The 15,168-nt window shown below is 39.8% G+C and overlaps 1 protein-coding gene and 1 long non-coding RNA gene across 2 annotated transcripts in view; one reads left to right on the top strand and one right to left on the bottom strand.

Annotated features, from left to right (window-relative positions):
* LOC139759992 (transient receptor potential cation channel subfamily A member 1 homolog) overlaps positions 1-13,572 on the top strand; it is a 195,064-nt gene extending 181,492 nt beyond the window's left edge. Inside the window, exons 7-8 of the mRNA XM_071682736.1 lie at positions 7,415-7,531; positions 8,155-13,572. Coding sequence (XP_071538837.1) covers positions 7,415-7,531; positions 8,155-9,045 — 1,008 coding nt within the window. The 3' untranslated portion in view covers positions 9,046-13,572. The remainder of the gene's footprint in view (positions 1-7,414; positions 7,532-8,154) is intronic.
* The window catches only part of LOC139759993 (uncharacterized), a 124,378-nt gene that overhangs the window by 88,986 nt on the left and 20,224 nt on the right, over positions 1-15,168 (bottom strand). The gene's annotated exons all lie outside the window — the stretch shown is intronic.

The raw sequence follows: 15,168 nt of genomic DNA, 5'->3' as shown, positions 1-15,168 counted from the left end.
AAAGCTCAACTAACAGAAAGTATATGGTAAGCTGTAGGTCAAATAGTCAGATAGATTTATTTGAAAGGATATGAAAAAATACTGTTTTGTTGTAATGGTGGTAGATACTTAAAGTAGACTTAACAGTGAAACTGTAAATGCTGGCAGTATTTGAAAGGATTTGAAAAAATACTGTTTTGTAGTAATGGTGGTAGATACTTAAAGTAGACTTAACAGTGAAACTGTAAATGCTGGCAGTATACAAATGTTTAAAAACTTATATGATGCTCAAATTACAGAGGTATAAGTTTGTTGATTTTTCCTGGGAAATTATATGGGAGGGTATTGGTTGAGAGGGTGAAGGCATGTACAGAGCATCAGATTGGGGAAAAGCAGTGTGGTTTCAGATGATAGAGGATGTGTGGATCAGGTGTTTGCTTTGAAAAATGTATGTGAGAAATACTTAGAAAAGCAAATGTATTTGTATGTAGCATTTATGGATCTGGAGAAGGCATATGATAGAGTTGATAGAGATGCTCTGTGGAAGGTATTAAGAAAATATGATGTGGGAGGCAAGTTGTTAGAAGCAGTGAAAAGTTTTTATCGAGGATGTAAGGCATGTGTACGTGTAGGAAGAGAGGAAAGTGATTGGTTCTCAGTGAATGTTGGTTTGCGGCAGGGGTGTGTGATTTCTCCATGGTTGTTTAATTTGTTTATGGATGGGGTTGTTAGGGAGGTGAATGCAAAAGTCTTGGAAAGATGGGCAAGTATGCAGTCTGTTGTGGATGAGAGAGCTTGGGAAGTGAGTCAGTTGTTGTCCGCTAATGATACAGCACTGGTGGCTGATTCGTGTGAGAAACTGCAGAAGCTGGTGACTGAGTTTGGTAAAGCGTGTGAAAGAAGAAAGCTGAGAGTAAAAGTGAATAAGAGCAAGGTTATTAGGCACAGTAGGGTTGAGGGACAAGTCAATTGGGAGGTAAGTTTGAATGGAGAAAAACTGGAGGAAGTGAAGTGTTTTAGATATCTGGGAGTGGATTTGGCAGCGGATGGAACCATGGAAGCAGAAGTGAATCATGGTGGGGGAGGAGGCGAAAGTTCTGGGAGCATTGAAGAATGTGTGGAAGTCGAGAACATTATCTCATGAAGCAAAAATGGGTATGTTTGAAGTAATAGTGGTTCCAACAATGTTATATGGTTGTGAGGCATGGGTTATAGATAGAGTTGTGCGGAGGAGGGTAGATGTGCTGGAAATGAGATGTTTGAGGACATTATGTGGTGTGAGGTGGTTTGATCAAGTAAGTAATAATAGGGTAAGAGAGATGTCTGGTAATAAAAAGAGTGTGGTTGAGAGAGCAGAAGAGGGTGTTTTGAAATGGTTTGGTCGCATGGAGAGAATGAGTGAGGAAAGATTGACCAAGAGGATATATGTGTCAGAGATGGAGGGAACGAGGAGTAGTGGGAGACCAAATTGGAGGTGGAAAGGTGGAGTGAAAAAAGATTTTGAGCAATCAGGGGCCTGAACATGCAGGAGGGTGAAAGGCATGCAAGGAATAGAGTGAATTGGAACGATGTGGTATACCAGGGTCGACATGCTGTCAATGGATTGAATTAGGGCATGTGAAGCATCTGGGGTAAACCATGGAAAGTTCTATGGGGCCTGGATGTGGAAAGGAAGCTGTAGTTTTGGTGCATTATACATGACAGCTAGAGACTGAGTGTGAGCAAATGTGGCCTTTGTTGTCTTTTCCTAGTGCTACCTCATGCACATGCGGGGGGAGGGGGTTGTTATTTCATGTGTGGCGGGGTGGCGATGGGAATGAATAAAGGCAGAGAGTATGAATTATGTACATGTGTATATATGTATATGTCTGTGTGAGTATATATATTTATACATTGAGATGTATAGGTATGTATATTTGCGTGTGTGGACGTGTATGTATATACATGTGCATGTGGATGGGTTGGGCCATTCTTTCGTGTGCTTCCTTGCGCTACCTTGCTAACGTGGGAGACAGCGACAAAGTAAAATAAATAAATAAATGATGAGAGGGTATAGTAAAATATCCCATCACCATTTGTAACAAAGGGCATCCTGTATAAAATGATTAACTGATGTGTAAAAGTAAAAGAAAACACACAAAAAAGTAATATAACTACCTGCATGTTGGCATGGTAGAGTGCTAAGTGTGAGGAGGGATGTTGAGTTCAAATCTTATATCCGAGATGAAATGAGGACATAGAGGATAATTTTCTTTCTTTTGGACTTGGTATCACACTCTATTATTATTTCTTAAACAGGCACTGTAATGATGGTAAATAGAATGAATACATTTAGAAATACTACAGTATGGAGACCAGAAATGAGTAGGTGTAGCCAGCACATCTAGGGTGACCCTTCTTCACCTTGAGTTAAGAGGGAAGGACATGGAAGCCTTGTTTGTTTGTATTGCACTCTACTCTCACTTCTTACATGGACATAGCATTGGTGGTAAATAACATAAATATGAGGAGAAGTATTACACCACACGTTACTCCAAAGAATTACATTTTGCCATCAAAATATGCATAGAAATATTCTAGCTCTTTATCATCATCTGCTACTAAATTCTTCCATGATTCCAGGATTACTTCTAAGACACTTAGTTGCAGTTGCTACATAAGTTACTATATACGACTTGACATAGGGTAACTGAAAGTTTTGATGGAAGTGCAGTAAATGTAGGAGGCAGTCATATGTCATATTGCTTAGAGAATGACAGTTAAAGGTTGTAGAATTAATATGTTGTTAGATACAAGGCCAAGAGTTACATGGATACAGAAACCACAGAAAACCAAGGTCTAGGCAAGGCGGTCTGGCTTTGACACTACTTAGAAAAAAGAATTGCAGTTTCTTTTAAAAGCAGTAGAAGAAAAGGATAGCAAAGCAAAGGCTTTCTCCCCATCCTCCACTCCCTCCGGAGAAAAAAAATTGCAGTCTTTTTTAGAAGCAGTAGAAGAAAAGGATAGCAAAACAAAGGCTTTCTCCCTATCCTTCACTCCCTCTGGCAATATGCTTGATGGAAGACAGGCAGAAAAAAATACCTTGCAGGATTAACATCCCTGAAGGAAATTTTTGTTGGAAAGTCATAAGGAAGAATGCCCTCACTTTTTTGTTATAAAGGCAAGAGTAAAGATAAACTTGAGCTCCAGCCTCTTGACTTACCATGTCTGAATTATTCCTGTTGCTGTAGAATGATACAATAATTCTTACTCTCTCAAAGCAGGTGACTTGGGTTTATCAGTGTTGGTATGTTACTACAGCCTGGCCAGGGAGAGAGTGGTGACTGAGAAGGTAGCATAATATACCATCATGTTATGATGAACATTTTTTGAAAGCTCATTCCATACATTAATAATGTCATTGGCAAAGAAGTATTTCGTACAGTCCAGATTAATTCAGTGGTAATGCTGCACTACTGTAATGAAATTTTCAATATCAATGTTGTTAAATCCTGTAAGTGTTTGATACATCTTTGGCTAAGGGAGAACAAATTGAAATCTCACAAACTCTCCTCATACGGTTTGTTACAGAAGGAATCAATTTAGTTCCCTGGGGGACCCCACTCACAATGAGTGACCACATTGATGATGCACCATTGATTATGACTCTCTGCCTCTTATCATATAACAAGGCATCTATCCATCTTCCTGTGCAATCGGTGATTCCCATAGCCTGGACTGTATGCAAATCAATTTAATATGAGATATAAGAGTTAGAGGGGAAATGCATGGTAAATAGATGAAATTAGAAATGTTGTGAGAGAGAAGACAAAAGCATATGGTACAATGTTCAAAAAGGGTGTACCAGTGGAAGTTCAGCAAAGGAGGAGGGAACAATGTAAGATGTGTACCTGGAATGTTAAGTAGCTGATAGAGGAAAACAAAGAAAGAGTAGAAGATTTTAGGAAAGTTGAGTTAAAAGTTTAGGGAAATGTCATGGGAAAAGTAAGAAAGAGAAGTTGCTTAATCAAAAAGAGAGAGTGACAGAAAGATGGAAAGAGTATTTTTAAGAAGTTATGGATGTGGGAGAATGTGAGGTAGCAGTTATTACATGCATGGGTATGGAGGATGTAAGGAAAAGGGTACAACCGCATGGACCTATAGCAAGGGAGGGAAAATGGGTGATAACAAGGTTGCAGATAGGAAAGGCACCTGGCTTGGATATGACTATGGATGAAATGTTGAAGTATGGAGGAAAAAGTTGATAGATTGCATGCAATTGATATATGATTTAGCTTGGAAATAGAAGGTTGTACCTGAGGATCGGGTGAAAGCTATTATTGTTCCTTTATTCCAAGGAAAAAGCACTAAGGATGTATGAAGCAATTATAGGGGAGTAAGACTTCAGTATACCAGGAAATGTGACTACAAGACTTTCGATATATGGAGTAATGAACTGGCTAAATACAGAATAAATGAGGAGCAAGGGTATGTTAGAAAAGGTAAGGGATGTGTGGATCACATGTTTGTGGTGAGAATGACTGTGGAAAAGTATCTAGCAAAAGGTAGGAAGCTGTATGCAACTTTTATGGATCTGGAGAAGACATATGACAGAGTTGAGTGGAATGACTCAGGATGTGTTAAGGAAGTATAGGGTACAGCGACGACTGTTGAATGGTGTGAAAACCTTCTATAGAGTAGTGTATGGAGAGTTTGAAAGTCTTGTTATACATGTGGGTGTGAGGCATGGCTGAGTGATAACACTGTGGCTTTTTAACGTATACTGTGCCTGCCAACGAAGTAGGCGCAAGTGGGCCCATAGCACTTATATTGATGCAAATCACTTTACACCACCTAGTGTCGGTGTCCACCAGTGAAATTTGCGCCCCCTAGCTAGCAGTGACAACTACATGACATGTCAGTATACCACAAGCCTGCCTCAGTAGCTATTGTAGGAGGTGGGAACGCTTTGTTGTGCTCCCCACTTATGCTTTGGATTTTTGTTGTTTTTTCCCATTTCATACCTCTACCACCTACTGTGGTTAAAAATACTCACCTTACAAGTGGGATAGAAGCATCTATATTGGCACTTTATAAGGAAAATAAGCCAATTAAGGAAATTTCTAATTTTACCGGCTTGAGCTTGAGATCAACACAATGATGGGTGAAGAAGTTTAATGATAGTGGCGGCACTGCTATACCGACCCTTGTGAAACACCCTGGGAAGGCTGGATAAACCTCTCCACATACTCCAAATGTGCTTATCACAAATGCCAAGTTCGTGCAAATCCACGCTTGAATGCAAAGGAACTGAAAGAAGAAAACCTTAGATTGCCTAGTGATGTTTTGTTAAGGATGTTTTGTTAGGGTCCTCACTTACAGGAGGACCCTAAGTACAACAGCTGCAGGCTATCTCCCGAACCAATTTTAGCCCAAAAGCTCCAGAAGAAAAGAATCTTTATTTGCAGGAAATATTCACTGTGAGATACGGCTAAGTTCAGAAGTGTTTTGTGGGGTGATGAATCCACCTTTTCTGTGACAGGTGTCTGTGGCAGGCATGTGTACAGTTAACAAGGCTGTGATCCATATGATCTCATGTACATTGCAAGCAATGTAGAGTTCCTTGCTTCACTTAAGGTATGGTATTTTGTCAGTTATTTTGGTGTTGGGGACCCTTTAGCATTGGCAAAGAATGAAACTATGAACAGACATAGTTATCTCAAGCTACTGTTTGAACATCTTTCAGATTTGTTCAAAAAGAGCAAGGCGGAAGTGTTCATGAAGGATGAGGCTTCCTGCCACACTGCAAGACTAGTCACTAATTGGCTTAAGGACTGTACAGTGGAGTTTTTTAAATGAATGGCTCAGAAATCAACTTAATGAATCCAATTGAAAACATGTTGGCACTTATGAAAATGAAAATATATGAGGGATACCTAAGCTGGAGTTGGCCATTTGTGAAATTTGGGCAAAGATGGACCCTAATTGGCTTCAGAACCTTGTTGATTCAGGTCCGGGTCATTTCAAGTAGTGTATAAAGAGGAAAGGGAAACCATTGAAGACTAGATGGTGGTAAATACACATTTTCATGGTATTTCATGTTTATCCTTGATGGTTATGCCACAGCATCCTCACACCTACTTCCTTGGTGGGCACTGTGTATGGATGGAGTGATAAGAGAAGTGAAATCAAAACTAGGGAAACGAGGTGCAGGGATGGAGTGTGGCAGTGAGGTGTGGTTACTGGTGACAAGCCTGTTTACAGATGATACAGTGTTGTTCGCTGAGAGTGAAGAAGAGTTACAGAAGACTGTAGGTGTGTTTTATGATGTGTGTAAGCATTAGCGATTGAAGATGTATGTGAGTGAAAGTAAAAGAATAGTGTGTTAAAGGGAACAGAGTTAAAGTATAGATTCTGCCAAACCCTTTAGAGTGAAACAAGAAAGTGTAGTAAGCTGTGTTACAGATATAGGGAGAGAAAGACTGCAAGACCTTTGAAAATCTAAAGTATTTAGGAGCAATCTTGTGTAAGTTTGGTGATATGGAAGGAGAGATAAGGGAGAGAGCAGTACAGCACACAAGAGTCATTGGGTCCCTTAATAGAATACTGAGAGGTAGAGGAGTAAGTATGGAAATGAGGAAAGGATTAGGGGACAGCATAGTTTTCCTGACCTTGAATGACCTAGCTGAAATATGGACATGGAATAAGCCACAGAGCTCAAGAATCCAGGCTGTGGAAATGAGCTATTTGAGAGGAGCATGTGACAAGATGGAATGAGGAAAGAAAAGAGGGGGTGTATGAGAGATTTTGTATGGCAGGGAATGCAAAGGTTGGTAGAGTGGGTTAAATGTAATACCTTAAGATGGTTTAGGCATATGGGGAGAATGTAAGACTGGGAGTTTACAAGGAGAGAGTATGACAGTACAATTAAAGGGGTTGGGGTCAGAGGAAGACCACCTGTGACATGGTGAAATTTAGTGGAAGAGTTTTTACATAAAGTCAGACAACAGAAGGCCTGATTGGCCCAAGACTGAGTTGTCTGGTGGAAATAAAAGGAGTTTAATATCAGAAATGGTGAAAGAATGTGTGGGATGTTGTATGAGAGGGAGCCAAGTAAGGACAGGGATAAATGAAGACTCTTTGGCCATGGCCACCCACTTGATGGAAGCTCCTGGAGGGAACAGACATTAGAGATATAGATAGATCAGTGCAACCTGATTTACCCTATCTATTGGCTTCCTCTTACTACTAAATCTCTATGTGAGACTGTCATTCCTTACATGATTAACCTTTCTCAAACCATATACTGTCTTCAGGCATATTATTTTTAAACACATCCAACCTCCTGGAAATATAAGGACAAAATTGCAGACCAGATAGTTGAGGATGAAGACTCCTTATCACATAAAATTGCTACACAAATAAAAGATATTCAAAAGTACATATCTTTTGACAGATGCAGTGGCATTATGTTAACAGCACTATCCTTGTGGTGAGATTCCCATGCTTGATACTATCAACGGTGTTACTCATCCCATCCTCTTACTGTGGACTTGCACTTGGCATCAAGACGGTAAGAGTCACTAGATTTCTTTGACTAGTTTAAGTAGAAATACTTAATGAAGTTCACAATATAGATAATATTTATTTTGATTTAGTCAGGTTTTATTTTGATACAGTGTGTTGATTGCTTAATAATCTTAAGAAGACTGTTCCTTCAGTACATCTACCTTGTTGTTAGATACCTAGTTTTAACATTTGTGTTTAATAGTTAAAGTTACAGAAAAAAATAATGTTTAAAGAAGATAAAGAATGTAGCTGTCCAAAAATGTGAGTGAATTTTGTGTATGCATGGCATTCTATGAAAATTGAGAATTTGTGTGTTGGTGCAAGTGAATCAGTTGCTTATTTAGTACATGTAGAATTCATCACCTTTGATGAAGCTGCACCATTGTCAGTAGATAATAGCACAGTCTTGTTGGTGAACATTTTGCTCCAGAGTAGTCAGTCATTTCCCTGCTCCTTCTTAGAGGGGTAGCCTTAAAGCAACCCTAAGTATTGTGCCATGAAAGAGAATACTATGTATGAATTATAGTATTATGTTTATATTATATTTATGGCAATGAAATACATAGGGTATAGTCAAGTATAACACAGCTGTTCTTGTAAACTATAAGTGTGATTTATGATTCACAGGTTTTCATCTGGCAATGTGGCATTGTGGCTCTTCTGATACATTGGTTCCATCTCATTCATACCATCAATAAGGTGCCACAGTTTTCCATCTTTACAACTATCACAAAGGATTTTTTGAGGGATTTTTTCAAAGGTTTGATGTTCATTGGAATGGTAATATCACTTTTTGCACTTATCTTTCATTTGCTTCTTCAAGATCAACCTGCATTTAAAACAGTGCCACAGTCAGTAGTAAAAACTGTAGTTTGGCTCTTGGGTGACCTTGGATATGATGACACGTTCTTGACAGAATCACTTTCTTATCCAGTTCTTGCTAATATTCTTTTCCTTGTATTTGTTTGCACAGTTGCCATATTTATTGTTACATTAATCAGGGCTCCTTCGTTAGATGAAAAAGAAATTCAATTGTACAGAAAGGCAGTACAAGCAGAGCTTATTTTGAATTTTGATGTATGCTATCCTTGGTGTAGAAGAGCATATTCAGTGGGTAAGTACTGTAATAAGGATAAGAATCCATGGATATTAACTAAGATAGAAAATTTTCTGAAGCCTAAAGGGTTATGGGTAGTGCACAATCTTTCAAAAGAATTTGATAAGGCAGCATTAATGAATATTCATGAACACAAGGAAGATAATAAGCACTGGATTGTATCAAAGCTTGAAAAGATTCTGAAAATTTTCAGTTATACTACAAATGAAAGTGTAAATTCTGAACTTCCACATCCATTACAAGACCAATTAGAGGAACAGACAAAAAAGCTGGATCAGTTGCTTGCCCTTTATAATCAGTTGAATGGTAATTATCAAAAACAAAATGAACAGATTTTAGAATTGAGACAGCATTTAGATAGTTTGAAACACAAGTCTAGATCTAGTATGGTCATTACATAAAAAAAGATATAATGCAGATTGATGTTGTTAGGGAAAATATTCCTTCTATAAGGATATACATGTGGAGGGATTGAGTGGACAGGGGTTGACAATGAGGATGTGTGTGTCAGAGATGGAGGAAATGGGAAGAGCAGGGAGACCAAGTTGGAGATGAGGAGAATGGAGTGAAAAAGTTTTTGAACGATCAGGGCCTGAACATGCAGGAGGGTGAAAGGCATGCCTGAGATAGAGTGAAGTGGAACAGTACGGTATACTGGCTTTGACATACTGTCAATGGACTGAACCAGGGCTGTGAAGCATCCAGAGTAAACCATGGAAAGATCTGTGGTGTCTGGTTGTGGATAGGGAGATATGGTTTCAGTGCATTAAAATGACAGCTAGAAAATGGATGTGTGTAGATGCAGCCTTTTTTTTGTCTGTTCCTTGTGTTACCTTGCTATTGTGATTAAGTACGAAAATGTGATTGGATATGAAAAAGAAAATATATATATATATACAGGCTGAGCATCCCTAATCCAAAATCTGAAATTATCCAAAATCTGAAACATTTTAAGCGGTGACATGACATTAAATTTGGAAAATTCCACATCTTACCTCATTTGCCCATGCTGGGCTCTGACACTCTGTTAGCGTCAGTTTGTTACTAACCATTTTCTATGCCAGGCCTACATGCATTACTCACTGTCTTTTCTTATTCTCTGTTCTGTGTGAATAAGTGTAAGAAAATGAATGCTTATCATTTGCATATAAATTCAGAGTCAGGAATGAAGGTGATGCCAAACAACCACATGGGTGGCTGAGGTTTTGACACCTTAGCTTTCTGATGGTTCATTGTTACACAGGCTTTGTTTTGTGTGCAAAATTATTAAAGTTATTTTATACATTACCTTCAGGCTATGTGTATAAGCTGTATGTGAAATATGAATGTATTTTGTATTTAGACGTGGCTCCCATTCCCAAGATATCTCATTATCTATTACTATTATTCATGACAAATATGGAAAACAGGATGGTATGGAAACAAATGGGTTAGAGCTGAGACATACCTCAACATTTCTACTGTTTAAATGTCTTCTTTAGGAGATAATGATTCCAGCATTCGGCGGGATCATATTCCCCAGCAAGTGATGGCCACCTGGTCGGAAACCTTAGTAATACACCAAGGTGTCCGACTGGGTAACCTTCACTTGCTGGGAATATGGTCCTGCCGAATACTGGAATCACTATCTCCTAAGGAAGACTTTTGAACAGGTGAAACATTATGTTTCAGCTCAAACCCATTTGTTTCTACACCATCCTATTTTCCACATATCCCATTATGTATATGCAAATATTCTAAAATCTGGAAAAATCCAGTAAGGTTGCAAAGCTAGAATCACCCTAAATGTGAGAGCAGTGCTCCACACAAGGATGAATCAGTTCTTTGTATAAATGAAGCAACTGTTCAGAAGAGAAGTTTCAACATCTAAACAGGACACTCAGTTTCGTAGAGGCAGACTTAGCTATGCCTGTAATGTGGGGTTTCCAGGAAAGAGGATGTTACAGTGATACCAAGTATGTTCATTGAGTCAAGAGGTGGAAATACAGAATCATCAAAGGGGAGACGAGAGTTGTGAGGATTTTTCAACAGAGAGATGTGTAGAAATTGGGTCGTGGAAGCATTAAACTTAACAAGATTTTATCTACCCCACTAAGGTATCCTATTCAAGTCTGAGTTTATTGAGGAAGCTGTGTCAAGACGAGATGCAGACTGAGAGAAGAGGGAGCAGAATATACATATATCTGTTATTTATTGTACTTGATCGCTCTTTCCCATGTCAGCGAGGTAGTGCCAGGAAACAGACTAAGAATGGCTCAACCGCTCATATACACATATACATACATAAACACCCATACACGCACATATACATACATATACATATCACCATATATACATGTACATACATATATATACACCTATTTATTTATTTATTTATTTATTTTTTTTTTTTGCTTTGTCGCTGTCTCCCGCGTTTGCGAGATAACGCAAGGAAACAGATGAAAGAAATGGCCCAACCCACCCCCATACACATGTATATACATACGTCCACACACGCAAATATACATACCTACACAGCTTTCCATGGTTTACCCCAGACGCTTCACATGCCCTGATTCAATCCACTGACAGCATGTCAACCCCGGTATACCACATCGATCCAATTCACTCTATTCCTTGCCCTCCTTTCACCCTCCTGCATGTTCAGGCCCCGATCACACAAAATCTTTTTCACTCCATCTTTCCACCTCCAATTTGGTCTCCCACTTCTCCTCGTTCCCTCCACCTCCGACACATATATCCTCTTGGTCAATCTTTCCTCACTCATTCTCTCCATGTGCCCAAACCATTTCAAAACACCCTCTTCTGCTCTCTCAACCACGCTCTTTTTATTTCCACACATCTCTCTTACCCTTACATTACTTACTCGATCAAACCACCTCACACCACACATTGTCCTTAAACATCTCATTTCCAGCACATCCACCCTCCTGCGCACAACTCTATCCATAGCCCACGCCTCGCAACCATACAACATTGTTGGAACCACTATTCCTTCAAACATACCCATTTTTGCTTTCCGAGATAATGTTCTCGACTTCCACACATTCTTCAAGGCTCCCAGGATTTTCGCCCCCTCCCCCACCCTATGATTCACTTCCGCTTCCATGGTTCCATCCGCTGCCAGATCCACTCCCAGATATCTAAAACACTTTACTTCCTCCAGTTTTTCTCCATTCAAACTTACCTCCCAATTGACTTGACCCTCAACCCTACTGTACCTAATAACCTTGCTCTTATTCACATTTACTCTTAACTTTCTTCTTTCACACACTTATATATACACCTACATAGACATATACATAAATACACATAAACATATTCATACTTGCTTGCCTTCATCCATTCCCAGCTCTACTGTGCCCCACAGGAAACAGCATCGCTACTCCTGCCCCACAAGAAACAGTGTCACTATCCCCTGCCTCAGCGAGGTAATGCCAGGAAAACAGACAAAAAAAGCCACACTTGTTCAAATTCAGTCTCTAGCTGTCATGTGTAATGCATTGAAACCACAGCTCCCTAGCCTCATCCAGGCCTCACAGACCTTTCCATGGTTTACCCCAGACATTTCACATGCCCTGGTTCAGTCCATTGACAGCATGTCAACCCCAGTATACCACATCGTTCAAATTCACTCTATTCCTTACATGTCTTTCACCCTCATGTATGTTCAGGCCCCGATCGCTCAGAAACTTTTTCATTCCATCCTTCCACCTCCAATTTGGTCTCCTGCTTCTCCTTGTTCCCTCCACCTCTTTGTCAACCTTTCTGCACTCATTCTCTCCATGTGTCCAAACCATTTCAAAACACCATCTTCTGCTCTCTCTCAACCATACGCTTTTTGTTTCCATACATCTCTCTTACCCTTTCATTACTTACTCATACTACCTCACACCACATATTTTCCCCAAACATTTCATTTCCAACACATCCACCCTTCAAACATACCCATTTTTGTTCTCTGAGATAATGTTCTCTCTCTCCAGACATTCTTCATCGCCCCCAGAACCTTTGTCCCCTCCCCCTTCCTTTGACTCACCTCTGCTTCCATGATTATATATATATATATATATATATATATATTTGTTTATGGATGGGGTTGTTAGGGAGGTAAATACAAGAGTTTTGGAAAGAGGGGCAAATATGAGTCAGTTGTTGTTCGCTGATGATACAGTGCTGGTGGCTGATTCATGTGAGAAACTGCAGAAGCTGGTGACTGAGTTTGGTAAAGTGTGTGAAAGAAGAAAGTTAAGAGTAAATGTAAATAAGAGCAAGGTTATTAGGTACAGTAGGGTTGAGGGTCAAGTCAATTGGGAGGTAAGTTTGAATGGAGAAAAACTGGAGGAAGTGAAGTGTTTTAGATATCTGGGAGTGGATCTGGCAGCGGATGGAACCATGGAAGCGGAAGTGAATCATAGGGTGGGGGAGGGGGCGAAAATTGTGGGATCCTTGAAGAATGTGTGGAAGTCGAGAACATTATCTCGGAAAGCAAAAATGGCTATGTTTGAAGGAATAGTGGTTCCAACAATGTTGTATGGTTGCGAGGCGTGGGCTATGGATAGAGTTGTGCACAGGAGGATGGATGTGCTGGAAATGAGATGTTTAAGGACAATGTGTGGTGTGAGGTGGTTTGATCGAGTAAGTAACGTAAGGGTAAGAGAGATGTGTGGAAATAAAAAGAGCATGGTTGAGAGAGCAGAAGAGGGTGTTTTGAAATGGTTTGGGCACATGGAGAGAATGAGTGAGGAAAGATTGACCAAGAGGATATATGTGTCGGAGGTGGAGGGAGCAAGGAGAAGAGGGAGACCAAATTGGAGGTGGAAAGATGGAGTGAAAAAGATTTTGTGTGATCGGGGCCTGAACATGCAGGAGGGTGAAAGGAGGGCAAGGAATAGAGTGAATTGGAGCGATGTGGTATACCGGGGTTGACGTGCTGTCAGTGGATTGAATCAAGGCATGTGAAGCGTCTGGGGTAAACCATGGAAAGCTGTGTAGGTATGTATATTTGCGTGTGTGGACGTATGTATATACATGTGTATGGGGGGGGGGTGGTTGGGCCATTTCTTTCGTCTGTTTCCTTGCGCTACCTCGCAAACACGGGAGACAGCGACAAAGTATAAAAAAAAAAAAAAAAAATATATATATATATATATATATATATATATATATATATATATATATATATATATATATATATATATATATATATGTGTCTTTGGAGATAGGGGAGAAAGAACACCTCTCACGTATTCTATGCGTGTTGTAGAAGGTGACCAAAAGAGGTGGGAGCAGGGGGCTGAAAATCCTTCCCTCCAGTTTTACTTTTCCAGAAGAAGGAGCAGAGAAGGGGGCCAAAGGAGGAGTTTTCCCTCAAAATCTCTCACCTGTTCTTAAATGCAACCTTGCTAATGTGGGAAATGGCGAATATGTATGAAAAAATGTATTAATTAGTTGTGAGACAAATAGACAGACAAACATAACAGTTTATTATCAAATATTACATGGCCGTGTATATACAGATAAAGCATGTTTACATGAATTTTATAACACAAGCATAGATTATATTTTAACCTGGACATCAAAACCTATCTGCAAAATTATCACATTACATGAGTTAGGAGTACAAATCAAGTTAACTCTTGAATTACAAGAGAAGTGAGTTAAACTGTACAGTTATGTATGGTATGGTGAAGTTCTTGTGTCTGAGCCCAGTGTTCTTTTTGTACTGATCTCTTGCAATTGCAGTAGTAGTAGGACGTGGAGTTGCGGTGTCACCAGGAGTTCCAGTTTCAATTTAAGACTCAGTTCCTCACATCTTTGGGCCAGGGTGTCAAGCTCAAACATGCCAAGGGCATCTTGGTTACTGGTGTGCCATCCCACTGCTAACTTCATTACTTGACATTGGAGTTTTTGTATTTGCTTGGCCTGGTGTAGAGTGGGCAACAGTATTCCATGATGGTTCAAATATATGGTATATAAGCTTTGACCAGTTGCTGTAGCAGAATAATAGATTTTCTTGAAGTGATATTGTTGAAGCGATCCTACTATGAGAGGACAACAGTGATGGTGATGCCCAACAGCTTGCAGCTGTTCACTACTAGGATGCTGGTGTTGCCAATCCTCATATCCAGTAAACTAAAGGTTTCTTTCTGATGAATACATGCATAACTTGGGAGTTCTTTATGTTGTGGACCATGTTGCTCTCTGAAGCCCAAGTATGTACATTTTGAGTGGCTTGTTACAAGGTGCTGTTGGTGCTTATTTCCTCTAGAGTCTAGTGGATACACCTCATAGGTTGTGAAGTCATGGATGTATTTTAAGGTGTGTGTAAAAGTCCCTTGTAATGCCAGGAAGGTGATGGGTCCACTCATAGTACCCTCAGGAGCACCATATATTGTCCTGCTCCACTGGCTAAGCTTCCCAGAGGGAGGCCATGAACTCTGCACCCAGCAATCAAGGAAACTGCAGAACTATGGAGAAGTGAGGATTGCAGCCATGATTTTTAAAATCTTTGGATGAGAGAT

This window comes from Panulirus ornatus, chromosome 34, assembly GCF_036320965.1.
Source record: "Panulirus ornatus isolate Po-2019 chromosome 34, ASM3632096v1, whole genome shotgun sequence".
Classification (NCBI taxonomy): Eukaryota; Metazoa; Arthropoda; class Malacostraca; order Decapoda; family Palinuridae; genus Panulirus; species Panulirus ornatus.
The sequence above is the reverse complement of the archived record's forward strand: the minus strand, read 5'-3'. Positions and strand labels throughout refer to the sequence as shown.